Source organism: Dromiciops gliroides, chromosome 3, assembly GCF_019393635.1.
Source record: "Dromiciops gliroides isolate mDroGli1 chromosome 3, mDroGli1.pri, whole genome shotgun sequence".
Taxonomy (NCBI): Eukaryota; Metazoa; Chordata; class Mammalia; order Microbiotheria; family Microbiotheriidae; genus Dromiciops; species Dromiciops gliroides.
The window spans coordinates 84,957,902-84,972,453 of NC_057863.1; the positions used below are offsets into that span (position 1 = coordinate 84,957,902).

General features: G+C 36.2%; 1 protein-coding gene across 1 annotated transcript in view; it reads right to left on the minus strand.

The window, feature by feature from the left end:
• Window positions 1-14,552, minus strand: part of PARD3B (par-3 family cell polarity regulator beta) — a 1,353,776-nt gene that overhangs the window by 708,707 nt on the left and 630,517 nt on the right. Inside the window, exon 4 of the mRNA XM_043998182.1 lies at window positions 4,402-4,511. Within this exon, the coding sequence (XP_043854117.1) occupies window positions 4,402-4,511 (110 nt within the window). The remainder of the gene's footprint in view (window positions 1-4,401; window positions 4,512-14,552) is intronic.

Below are 14,552 nucleotides of genomic sequence, written 5' to 3' on the forward strand. Positions count from 1 at the left end.
ACTATACCACATTGCACAGACATCAGAGCAGAGTAAAGGGTTTGCTCTTACGCAATAGAATTTCCATTTAAGATCTGGGGATATAATAAGTTGTAAATGGAAAGATTGTCAGTCAAGATATAAACATGTATCACGCACCTACTATGTGCCAGGAACTGTATTAAGTATTGGGCATTCAAAATGGACCAAAAGATAGTCCCTTGTATTCAAGGAGCTTACAATCTAATATTAGCTGTTAACATGCTTATAATTTGAAGAATGCTACACAGAACCTCAAAGCAGGGGCTTTTAACTTCTTTTTGTGTCAAAGACCCCCTGGGCATTCTAGTGAAAGCTACAGGACCCATTCTCAGAATAATTTTTAAATGCATAAAATAAAATTAGAAAACAATACAAAAATAACAATACAAAAGGAAATCAATTATATAGCTGTAAACCTGTATTTTTTCCCCTTGTTCAAGTTTATAGATGTCCTGATTATCCACAAACCTGGGCTTCATGGACCCCAAGTTAAGAATTCCTATATTGATGTTGGCATCATGATGCAAAGCTGGCCTCATGGCCAAGAAGACCCAGATTCAAATCTCATCACTAACACCACCTGATAGTGTGAACCTGGGCAAGTTACTCAACTTCTGTCCCTGCCCTAGGCAACTCTGTAAGCTAGCTGCTGGGAAGGCTGCTTGCATTGGAAGAGAGTTTCCTCACTTGGGGTTCTTTATTTCAATGAAATCACAGGTCTAGTTCCTATCCCTAAGTAGAAGTAATTTCATTTATTTATTTTCTATAAAATAGCTAAATGAATCCAGTTAGTTCTCCACTCCGGACATTTCTAGGGGAGGATGTAAACCTGAATTGTAATTTTGTGATTAGTGAACTGACCAAATAGCCAATGGAACTTTGCCAACTTGACAATTTCACATCTCTTGGCATCAAAAGATCCCACACCAAAACCCCAAACCCCAAACAAAAGCTCCAAACCTCTTTTCTTCAAAGTAAACCTAATAAGGTAAAACTAAACATTTCAATCATTACCTATAATTTTCAAGCTAATAATTTAACAAAATCAAGTATGTCAAATATTAATCCTTTCAGTGTCTTATGCTTCAGCTTAAAAGCTAGTTTTATTTCTCAGGAATGAATGAACATAACCCACTTGGGGTTCTGCCATCTGTCAATTACTTACATCTGAACCCTCAAGTTAAAGAAATGGAAAATTTAATTTTTCCCCTTCCCAAAATGAGCTTTGGATTGTGCTGCATTTTAATGTGGATCTTTTAAAAACATATTTTTCCTGTTAGTTACTGCAAGACCACATCATCATAAAATCACCAGATTTGTTATCATTGATCAACCTGTAGGATATGACTGCTGTGCAATAACTTTTCTTGATTAAGGACCAAAAAGAATCACAGAATTTCACTGTTAAAGGCCAGATCTGCCTAGTCCAACCTTCCTCACAATGCGAGCTTCTACCCTGCATCATCCTTGACAGTTGATTGTCCAGTCTCCAGCATGTCTTCTTTCACATTCTCCTTGCCACTACCCATCTATGAACTAAAAGATTAGCCACCAATTATTAAAAACATCTATACATGTCATATACTATTTGGAATTCAAATCATTTCACTAGCTTTAAACACATCCACAAAGCCTTCCCTGATTCCTTGCTAGCCCCCACAGCCCATCCAATTCCCAGCCTTGATAATGACCTTCTCCCTTGGACTTTACTCTGCAATTCTCTCAAGTGCCATCATGCACTATTATATATTTATGGATGGTTGTGCCTTATCTCTTAGATTTTAAGTTTCATGAATGCAGGGATTGTGTCTTGTCAAAACTTTGTACTCCACACCACCCACAAACTAATATTATGCTTATTCAGTAGGCACTTAATATTTATTGGCTGAAAGAATGAAAACATAAATCACACATTGCCCAAATGGTGGGTAAATTAAGCTTTGTGGGGATCTTGGGGCAGGGGTGGGGGGGATTGTGCCAAATTGACACCAAATAATTCCTTTCTCACCCTAGTAGGCCTCACAAGAGCATTTTATTTGCTTGCTTACTCTCCTACTCCCAACAGCTTCCTTTTGGCACAGAGTAGAGGTTGGGTCCATCCTCTTCTCATGCCATATGACATGGGGGGGCATCTAGGTGGCGCAGTGGATAAAGCACCGGCCCTGGATTCAGGGGGACCTGAGTTCAGGTCTGACCTCAGACACTTGACACTTACTAGCTGTGTGACCCTGGGAAAGTCACTTAACCCTCATTGCCATGCCCCCCCACCCCCAAAAATGAGTTTCATGGCATATGACTGTATTTCCTTTTGCAAGAGGGTATTTATTAGGAGGCCTGTACTCTGTGTTCTTTTCCTAGGAAGTAGGGAGCAAAGAATGCAGAAAAGAGCAAGAGCATTTACCTCAGAGTAAGACCTTTTGGGTAGGTGTGTCATTAATAGGAGTTCAATCTTGCTGGGTTAGGGAGACAGTCCACCCCTATCTCACTAACTACTTGACAGGGTTGTTGAGAAGAAAGCACTGTGAGAATCTTTAAGGTTATGAAAATCAGAGTTACTGTTACCATCACAGAATGCTGGATCTGGACGTTCCCTTCAAGACCTAGTCCCTTTGTTTGACAGAAGAAAAAGAAAAAAAAATGAGATTATCTGAAGTGAAGTGAATTACATATCTAGGCCAAAGAACCAGGATTCAAACCCAGGCCTCTAGACTTGAAGGCCAGGGAGCTTGGTACAACCATGTGTAATGCTATGAAGGAAAATGCTCTTTTCACAACTGATACGTGGAGATTTTTAGTGACTTGCCAAATTATCTGTGGTTGATCAACCTCAGAAATCTGGTTAACTGAGGCAATTACATTGAGATGTTTTCATGTAAAATACATACACAGTAGCCCTATTACCCTGTCTCTAATGCTATTAATGCCATGCTCCGGTTGATCTGATTAAATATCAAATATCAAAGGTTTTTTTTTCTTTTAAGAAATATCATATAATAAGTAAACTATAATACAAATATAAGAAATAGCACAACATAATATAACCGATGTAATATATAATAAATATAAGAATGGCTGAACAGGTTATGGTATATGATTGTAACGGAATACTATTATGCTATAAGAAATGATGAGCTAAATGATCTTAGAGAAACAGAAATAGGCTTGCATGAAATAATGAAAAGCAAAATGAACAGAACCAAGAGAATGTTGTATATACAAGTAGTAGTATTGTTTTAAGAACAACTTTCAGCAAATAAGTAATTTTGATGGTTATAAATACCCAAATTAACTAGAAAGGACTTATGAAAGAAAGAGGTATCTGCATTTGGGAAAAAAAAACTGATTACTAGAAGTATTTATAGAATGATTTTACATGTGTGTCTGTCTATCATCTATTTATTCATATATTCATATTTGTATCTAATGGTAGATATCTCTAGACTAGGAATGAGGGAAAAAAAGGAAAAAACAAGAAATGTACATGATACTTTATTATATATTTAACAGGAATAGCAAGCTGTATATAATAGATTTATATTTTCATGTGCAATCATCTTTTAAAATTCTACCATGTTATGGAAATGTTTATAAGTTAATATTAATATAAATAATAATAATATAAAAAGTTCCTATAAGGCCAGGCAAAAAGTGACCAGAATGGAAAATTGAGTGAATTTCCTAAATTCTGTCATTAAGTGTATATTCTTATTTGTCACCCTTTTACTTCCTTTTGGGCTAAACACTCTAAAATATTTCACCCAAGTAATAAATGATCACTTTTCTATCTTAGGGAAGGCATTTTTAAAAACAGTTTTGCATGATAGTAATCCTAGAAACTCTGTAAAAAATTACTACTTCTTGTCAACTTCTATGGCTTGTAAATGTACATCTGTTGATGACACCCAAAACAGTTAACTTCCAAATAATTACTTTAACAGGCTAAAGAGCCATGGCATATCCAAAAATATTATGAAAATGACTAAGTGGTCATATACTATTCATACGAATTTTTTTGAAAAAGAAGATACAAAAGGGAAAATACAATTTTCTCTTTTATTTTATAAGATGCATTTGAAAGAAATGTAGAATATATGTTTCATACAGACATATATGTGTGTGTGTCTGTGTGTCTGTCTGTCTGTCTGTGTGTATTTTCTAGGGAGTAGGGAGCAAAGAGTAAAGAAGCCCAGAAGATGTTGTATGTAATGTATACCTTGGTGTGTGTGTGTGTATTTACAAATGCATATGCATAGAAATATATGTGTATGTTCACACACACACACACACACACACACACACACACACACATATGCTTACTACCAAATAAACTAGCTGGCCTGTAACCTCTTCTATAAAAAATGGAAACTGTAGGACACTTACTGGTACAACAGGTTTCAGATTCTGGTCACTGGGGTGTGAAGCACCTGGATGAGAGTCAGCAGGTGGGCCCAGTGCTGGGTCACTGCTCCTCCTCACTAACAGTGGTGTGCCTGCAAGACAAAATAAGAGGTGAAAGGTCAAAAGAACCTTAGGGAAAAAGCACATGGCACGGTGCAATTTAATTAAAAGGACCCGCCACATTCTTCTGTGTAAAAGTATTCAAGTTCTAGAGGTGCTTGTAAATTATTCAATTTGATGACATCGTGTCATTTATTATATAGTGACACATGGGACCAGGATGGTGGAATGTTTATCTTTTCCAATCTATATTACCAAATTGTCCAAAGCAGAACTCAAGACAAAACTGTTGGGTGATACAAAAACTGACACTACACAATGTAAAACTGACATGAAATAAATACAAATATTAAAGAGGATGATTATGAAGTAGTAAAGTAAACCATGTGACAATGTCAGTATAATTGGCAATTTAGGTAGATGGAAATAAAGTAAGATGTTATTGCAAGCTACCATCATGTTGTATACTTTCAGAGCCCATAGAATGCATATATTGCACAGATGGAAATATGATTTTGGCTAGGTTCATGGTGTTAATGTCTTTTTAAATAAGGGGATTGTTTTAATTTTTGCTTGTCTTTTTAATAAAGCTTGACCAAACTGATGAGAAAAATAAGGTGGTTCTTTAAAAATACTCTGATTCCTTTTTAATTTAATGAAAGAATCTCCTATTAAATATTTGAAAGTCACTTATTAAATTCTGAAAGATGATCTTTCTAATAGAAAGTCCAAATGAAATCCAAACATAGCAGAGTTAGTAGCTTCACTAGTTTCATTATAATTAGGCTGAAAATAATTTATTTAATATGAAATTGGCAGTGAGAAAAGGAGGTCTTTGAAATATTTTTTTCCTAGTGGTTGTTTTTCCAAATCATTCCGTAATCATGAAAATTAACTTTTATTTGCTCTTTTAAGAGTTTGCTTTGTGAATAATGGTTAAATTGCACTCTCCCATTTTTCTATGTTCTAAAAATAATACCCAAACACTCTCAAGCTACTGCAGTTTAAATTAGTATTTTTCATGTTCCTTTTTCCCCCTTAAACATGGTGCACAGCTGGCTTAGGGAAGAAATCCCTTTTGTTAGTATTTACAACTCCCTGTTTCCAACAAATGCTATTCCTTTTGGCAATCCACCCCTGGCCACGACACAATCTGGTTAAAAAAAGAAAATAAAGTGTATCTCTTCCTCTAATCAGAAATTGACTGAAATAGTTCTCTGGCTATAGTGGCTAGCCCCAAAGAGTAATGTGAACTCCAAACTCATATTATTCCCAATTTCATTTCTATTCCTAGACGCATCATTACATGATTTTCCCCATTTACCAAAAACCCTAAGCAAATCTTAGAAATGGCAGTGGCTCTGCTAGTTTCTCATTGTTCCTTGACTGAAGCATCCTCAAGGAGCAGGAAAAAATTGTACTACAAGTGCCTCTTAGTACAGAACTAATGTGAGGAGGCACAGATTATGGGTGAGAGCAGCACAAAGAAAACCAATGACAGTTGGGTCCCAGTCTCACACCATATGTTTTAGTCAGGTGATCTGAAAAAAAAAATGGTTATCCACCTCTAAAGAAAAGTCCCTAAATTATCCCAGACACCAAAAGAGTAATCTATTCAGACTGAGCACAATATTATACAAGGTGACTTGTCCTCGTTATGACTAAAGGAAAGGAAAGGGTAGTTTCCCATTTGCTTTCAAATCTTGTCTCCAAGCATTTTATTCCCAGGCACAAGGCAATACTCTATCATTGAGAAAAAGGCAAGATCCTTTTATCCATGAAATGTTGCTTCAAAGATGCAAATCATCCCTCTTCAGTTACTGATAATGTTCATTATCACATTGTTATTGTGCTGACATCTTATAAACATTAAAGGAAAATTTGAGGGATACATGCTCACAGATGATGAGGACAGTGTTGTGGCCAGTTAATGAATATCATGAATTCTTTTTTAATCCCAAGAAAACACAGTATAACAGAGTTTTCTTTTTCACTTGTAAGAGGCAACAATCACCTGGCTACAACCTCCTTCCCCCACCCCAAGCATCCCACCACATTTCCCCCAGATGACTTCACAAGTTGCTGTGCCCTCATCAAATTCATCTCCTGATGATCAGGTCTGGACTAGGCTGGGGGTTGAGTGATAGGCATGTAGCCCATTGTCCACTGGGATTTAGGATCTTGGCAACTTGATAATATGTGCTAGAACTTGTATTTTGCCGGCATGGTGTTTGAACCCAGGGCTAAGTCACCAACAACTTCATACCAAAAGAAGACATGGGAGAAGGAGTTCAGTAAAAGTTGATTATTAACTCTAGTATAAACAATTATGACCAATATTTTTGATCATCATCCATTTCCTGCCAGATAATTGAAATTATAGCCCCAGGCTCTATTCTGAGTTCTCTCTTCTCTGTATGTTTCCCCTGGTAGTCTCACCAACTACCATTACTTCAATTATTATATCTATGCAATTTTAAATATATATATATATATGAACTCCAGTCCTATATTTCCAACTAACTAATAGATATCTCTACTTGTATGGTCAAAGGGCAACTTAAACTCAACATATCCAAAACAGAACTCATTATCTTTCCCCTTAACCTACCCCTACCCTTCTAACTTCCTTATCTCCGTCATGGTCACCAGGATCCTTCCAATCATCCAGCTCTGAAATCTCAAGGTCATTCTTAAGTCTTTGTACTTGCTTCCCCTACAAGAAGTTCAATTTCTAAGACCTAAGGAATCCTTCTCCACATCCTATCTTACATTTGTCATACTGCAGGGAAAAAATCCTACCACAATGACTTTAGTACAGGTCCTCATTGCCTCTTGCCCGTTCTATTGTAGTAGCTTCCTAATTGGTCTCTAGCTTCTTTCCCTTCAGATATATCATCCTCTGCTTAGGTGCCGACGTGACATTCCTAAAGCACAAGTCTGACCTTGTCACTCTCCTGCTCAGAAAACCTGCATCTCCCCTCCTCCTGATTCTGAGATAAAACAGGCATAATTCTTATTCCCTCTTCATGGTCTGACTCCAACCCACCTTTCCAGACTCATCACACGTTAGTGCTCCCTTTAATACACTCTTTTTTCCCACCAAACTGGCTCACTTGCTGGTTCTGACACACAACATGTCATTTCCTGTCCCAGGAGATCTCTGCACTATTATTTTTTTAATCTCTGCCTCTTAGAGTCCTTCATTTCTGAAAAAGCTCAGCTCAAGTGCCATTCCTTAGTGAAATCTTCCCTAATTCCCTAGCTGTTAGGGCTTCCCTGTCTCAAAAAACATTACCTTACATTCAACCTGGTATATTTTTGGTTTTTGTTGTTTAGTCATTTCAGTCCTGTCCAACTCTTTGTGACCTCCATTTGGGGTTTTCTTGGCAAAAATACTGAAGTGGTTTGTCATTTCCTTCTCCAGCTCATTTTGCAGATGAAGCAACTGAGGCAAATAGAGTGACTTGCCCAAGGTCATACATCTAGTTTGTACCTGAGACCGGATTTGAACTCAATAAAATGAGTCTTCCTGACTCCAGGCCTGGCACTCTGTGCACTACAGTGCCACCTAGCCACCCTAACTTTGTATATATTTTTCTATTTACTTATGTTTGTACATGTTGTTTCCCTCAATAGAATAAATGACAACTGGAGAAGTAAGCTTCTCAAGGGCAAGGTTGGTTTTGTTTTTTGTCTTTGTATCCCTAGGGCCTAGCACAGTATGGTACATAATTGGCTCCTATTAAATGATTGTTAATTGACTGAAAAATAAGGCAATGATGTTGCCTGGAAACTAGATTTAGAACTGGCCAATGTGTCCTTCTAACCATGGATAGGAAAAATTGTATACATGTGCTTTCTGAACCATAAGCCCATAGTCCTGATGCATTTGATATGTTTCTATTTCTTAGAACTCATTATATAAATGACATTATTATTATACTACTTTTAAAATTCCTTTATGTCAGTTTTGATAACTCTCTGGGCATAAGTGTAAAATGATATCTCAAGGTTGTTTTAATTTACATTTCCCTAATCAATAATGATTGAGGATTTTTATATGACTATCAATTGTTTTGGTTTCTTTATTTAAAAACTGCCTGCTCATATCCTTTGACCATTTATGAATTGGGGAATAATTCATTCTTTTAGATTTTACAAAGTTCTTTATATGTTTGAGATATGAAACCTTTATCTAAGAAGGTATCTAGAACGGGGGAGGAAGAGGGAAGAAAAAAAAAGATATTTACATGATAATTTTATTAAATCTTTAAAAGGAATACCAATTTGTATATAACAAATTTGTAGTTTCATGTGCAATCATCTTTTTGTTATACTATATTAAGGAAATGATTGTTTTATTTTACAAATTAAAAATGAAATAAATAGAAATTTTAAAAATAAAGTTCCTTTATGTCTAGAATATAAATGCTTTGATTTTTAATGGAAACTCCTATTATGTTTTATAACAATAACATGTCTTTCAAGAGTTTCACATTGATCTAATAATCCTTGCACTGATCCCTAAATTTTTAGATATTTATTTTTGTAATGTAACTTTAGTTGATGAATATGATTTGAGCTACTTTTAAAATTTCATAACTTTGAAACATGGACCTTGTTAGATTTTATTATAGAGCTAACTTTAGTTAACTGAATTTCTTATGGGACAAAATGACTTAAAAATAAATAATAAAAAATAAGCACAAAGGCTCCAAATAAGAAAACTATGTTTATTGGAACAAAATCTCAGTAGAGTTGAAAAATGATTGCAATGGTAAATTAAAGGTCATTTGTCACAGTTTTAAAATTGGGAATGATTTGCCTTAGGAAATTTTGAGATGCTTAACTAATAGCTTATGGTCTGGTCTTTTCCAGAGGAAAACAAGCTATAAATTCATTGCTACCTTTTCACAACAGGAACTAGTCATTCTCCTCTAGTCTGAGACTTAGAGTCATGCAGATGTTTTGTGTGAGAGGAGAAAGAAGACATAATCACTGTCTGCAGATGTTTGAAGAGTTGTCATAGGGAAGATGAATTAATCATATTCTGTTTGACTCCAAAGGGCAGAACTAGCACTAAGTGGTGGAAATTATAGTGAGGCTGATTTCAAAACAATACAAGGAAAGACTTCTTAATAATTAGATCCATACAAAAGTGGAATGGGTCACTTCTGGAGGTAGTGATTTCTTTGTAAATGAAGGTTTTTGATTGAAGATGGGATGTTATAGAAGAGAATTGTGACTAGACTTCAGTCTAATAGCCCCTTTTAACTCCAAATTTCTTTAATTCATCAACATTATCTTATTTAATTCTCAAACCAGCTTAAGGCTGACAAGTCTGATATTATTCCCTCTTACAGAAGAGGAAACTGAGGTTCAGTACCTACATCTACAAGTCTCAAAGCCAAGATGGCAGAAATGGGATTCAAATCTTTTGACTGCAAGTCTAGCAGTCTTTCCACCATATCATTACATATTTTATATATATATATATATATATATATATATATATATATATATATATATATATATATATATATATATATATATATATATATATATATATATATATTGTACTTTCTTCACTATAGTCCCATAGCCAACTTTCTTCCAAATGGATTAATGGACTTGCTCAAATCCTAGAATATCTAGCACCATTTAAAAATGTTAGGAATGTTGGTTTCTAATTTCTTAGACAAACCCTTTTGTTGTTGTTGTTGTTGTTGTTGTTTGGTCATTTCAGTTTTGTTCAGCTCTTCATGACCCCATTTGGGGTTTTCTTGGCTAGAGATACTAGAATGGTTTGCCATTTCCTTCTCCTGCTCATTTGACAGATGAAGAAGGTGAGGCAAACAGGGTTAAGTGACTTGCCCAGGGTCACATAGCTAGTAAGTATCTGAGGCTGGATTTGTACTCAGGAAGATCAGTTTTCTGACTCCAAACCCAGTGCTTTATCCACTGTGGAAACCCCTTATCCTAGTTCTACTTTCCTCAGCCTAACTCCAATTTTTCAAAGCCTGAATATCTCATTGAGAACCTTCTAATGGGTTCCATTATGTTAATAACTAGTGTGTATAACCTCCCATTTGCATTACTAATGGACTTCTTTCAAACAGAGCTGACATTTTCATTCAGTTTTGAATGGTCCTTAATGTTTCTGATCACAGCCCCTTTGAAGATAAGCTGATATTAATATAAGGAAGAGTTGCTGGGTTTTGTTTGTTTGTTTGTTTGTTTTGGAGAAGGCTAGGCTACTGTTTGAAGGCAGAGAAAGATATAGGATGAGCACCTTTTCTTTGCAGGTCAGAAGTATTCCAGATGACTTGAATAGAGGCCTTGAATTGGAAAAGGGAGGATCAAGTTCAAGGAGCAGCATGAGACAGATTAGATGAGGCAGCTAGGTTGTGTGGTGTATAGAGTGTTGTTCCAGAGTCAGGAAGACCCAAATTCAATCCCACCTCAGACTACTAAAATGTCTGTGAGCCTGGGCAAGTCACTTAATCTCTACCTGACTCAATTTCCTCATCTGTACAAAAAGGGATAATAATAGTACCTTCCTCATAAGGTTGTTGTGAGCAGGAAATAAGATAATATTTGCAAAATCCTTAGCATAGTACCCGACTCAGTGCTTAATACATTCTTTTTATTGGAATAAGAAGGTGAGAACAGTTACGAAGAGTAGGGATATTATTATAGAACTTTGAAGGAAATGATAAAAAGTTTTGAATCTGATCCTAAGGATAACAGGAGGCACTAGATTAATGGCAATTTATAAGATCCTTTTAAGCAGGAAGAAGTTTTGAGATTTATAAAGATGTGCAAGTACAGGCAGCAAGACAAACAAGAATGGGCATATTTGAGTTTTACTGCAGAAAATAAAATTACTGAACTTTAGATAGTTATAGGAATGCAGAGGAAGGAAAATATAGTCATTGTAACTTTACTTTTTTAGTGAACAGTAAAATGACAAAAATGGGGTATTGAGGATGGCTTGGGGGAGGATTACAGAAATTCTGTCTTTAATATTAGAATATAAGGTAGTAAGGAATCCAATTAAATAAGCTCTAATATTGGTGATAAATATAGGAGTTCATTTTAAATTGGGGACTGACAGCTTTATAGAGGTGGTATTTGAAACTGAAGCTAGAGCACTTTTGTGGGAATCAGAAAACCTGTGTTCTACATGCAGGTTACCAACTGGCTAAGTGACATTGGCCAAACCATTTAATTTCCCTGTGCCTCAGTTGCCTCATCTGTAAAATGAGGTTAGACAAGGAGAATATTAATCTCCTTTCTATATTTTAATTTCTGTAATTCTAAATCAATTTCCAGAGGAAGTGGGGACGTATAAAAGTAGAAGTGACAAAAAATGTTAAAAGACCAGGTAAAGGGGATGCCAAGATTTTACACTGTCACCCAATTCAAGGGAAATAAAAATCGAATGAGAAGAGGTGGTTGACATTGTAAAACACTGAGTAGAATTCTTAGGATGTTGAGGGTACAGAAAGAGGCTCTTAGAATTGATTTCTCAAAATAATGTTTTTTTAGTACATAAAATAAGATAGATAGGATTAGGAAGGCAACTGGGTCTGACAGCCTCTTAGCCATCTTTTAATTCATCAAGGCCTCTGAAGAATATGAGGAGGTTTGGAAAGCTGGTAGCAGAGAAGACTGGAAGAAAGTACAAGTGATAACTCAGTTGCTTGGGAAGCAACAGCTAAAAGAGCGATAGGACAAATACATGGGAGAAGATGACCCAGGCATATGCATTTGGTGGGATTGCAGGAGTAACTATCTGCACTAAAACCCATTTCCATGATTGTTGATGACTCCCTTTTCTCCAAGCATTCCTTCTTCCTATGACCACTGTCAATACTTAAATAAGAATAAAAGAAATGACAAAAAAAAGACTAGTGAAAATGGTACATGATTTATTTGGGAGCACAATACTTGATTTTCCTTGTTTGTGGTCTTAATGGGCTTCAGATGGGACTTTTCAACTGGTGTGTAAGCAGCCCCAGTGCACTAAAATCTAGAGATCCATAAAGCACTGATGGTGATATCAATAAGAGTACAATTTATGTCAAAGTACCGATAAGAGATCACTTACTCTGCAGGGGTTCCTGACCCAGTTTGGTGCCTCACTTGTGATGAATGCAGCAGCTGTGGCATACTTGAGGGCAGTGTAATGGAAAAACCACACAAAAGAAATGAACTGAAATCTTAGCAGAATTAGCTGTCCAAACACTATGCCCAAATATTTTTTTCATCAGGGAACATGTGTGCTTTAAGAGGAATAGAAGATTTCAAATAAACCAATATTTTGTACAACTTCTTTTTACTTCTTGACTAGAAAACAATTTTCCTGATGTCTGTATCATGTAGGAGTTAAAATGAAAAACTATTGTCAATATACTCATTAACCACATGATGATATGTGTGAATAAAACACCATTTAAAAAAACAAACAACTTTGGGGTAGTGGGGGAAGCTTTATGATGTAGTGCCACTGCCTGTAATTTTTATCAGGATTTGTGATTTTTTTTTTCTCTGAAAATAGTCATACATCCATTTCAAAATATATTGCTAAAATGATCCTGAGGATATGTGAATTCAGTTGAAGCAGACTTCTTTTATACAGAAATAAATAAACCTTTAAATGTTGCACGCATAAAATAGTGCCTAATGATCCCATTCTACAAGTTCTTAAACTGGTGTCTAGTGTCAATTTAAACATGACATGAAAAGTTATTGCTCTTCTGCACTGAGTAAACACTAAGTGAAAAAAGTAGGTGTTGAGGACAGAGATTGCTGACATATTTGTAGTCCTATCAAGTCCTTTGCATCCTAGTAGATGCTTAACCAGTCAGCTAAATTTAATTGAGCAGTCTTACAATGGACACTCTAGGAAGTTGGTAGAGTAGAGGGTGGACTGGGCAAGTGAAGGACCTTTACCTTAGTAAATGTCAATTCTGAAAACAGCCTAGATAGATCCAAACACAAAGACAGATGAAACATGACAAGCAGAGTTAATTGTCTACACATATGATATTTACATATAGGATAGATACATGTGCTAAATTAGAGTCCTAGCATGATGCAATGGTTATAGTATGGTAGACTACATGTGAGAAGGTTTCAGATAAGCCATTGGGTTTGAAGCTGCATCCCCAACACCATGAATGAAAAGGAAGGAATATGAGGTATTAGGAAGGCAAAAATACACATGCACTGGCCTGAAGATGGTGAGTTACATGTGGATATTGACGAAGGAATCTGGTGGAGAGACAGCAAGAATTGAGGAAATAAGGATGGTCTGGCACAAAAATGAATGTTAGGGAGGAAAGCCGCCGAATGCAGCAGTTTTAATCTGCTACCTGTAGCTACTGAGTTTCCAAAGGGTATGAATAGGTATTGCTTATGGGAACACGACCTCCGACATTTGCTAATCACTGAATAAACTAGTTAAAGTCTTTTCAGAAGAGGCATTTATGGTCTGTGCAAATGCGACAGAAGTTGGATAAAAGAACACTGTTCACTGCCTGTGGAATGACTTTTCCCTCTTCCTCTCTCTTTTAGGGTCCTTTAAGGAGCACAGGAGTGTATCCTAATGTGTATCTTATGTCGTTTTAGAAAGTTAGGAGCTATTTTCATTTCCATATACACTCATTTGGGGGTGGTCTCTTATATGGGAGGAATCACTAAGTTTTGTGAAGCAAAGAAATGGTGGGTGGTCTGCTCCCCCAAACAGAATGCTTATGTTTGTGGGGTTCATAATTTCCTTCTTCATTTAGGGCACATCTTTTGGTGAATTGAGAAAAGCAAAAGTGCCCACCCCCTACTCCCACCCTCACAACCCCTTTCTAGTCTTAGCTAGAAGGGAGAAGAAGAAATCAGTAACCCCTTCAGGGCCTGGTTCAGCAGTTGCAAACAATTACTGGCAACATCAAAGTCCTAAATTCAAATCACCCAGACCTAGCAGAGAGATGAAAACCATCCACATGCCTATTTTAGGAAAGCATTGCAACAAAGCGATATGATTTATCCGCTTCTCTTGATGCCTTCAA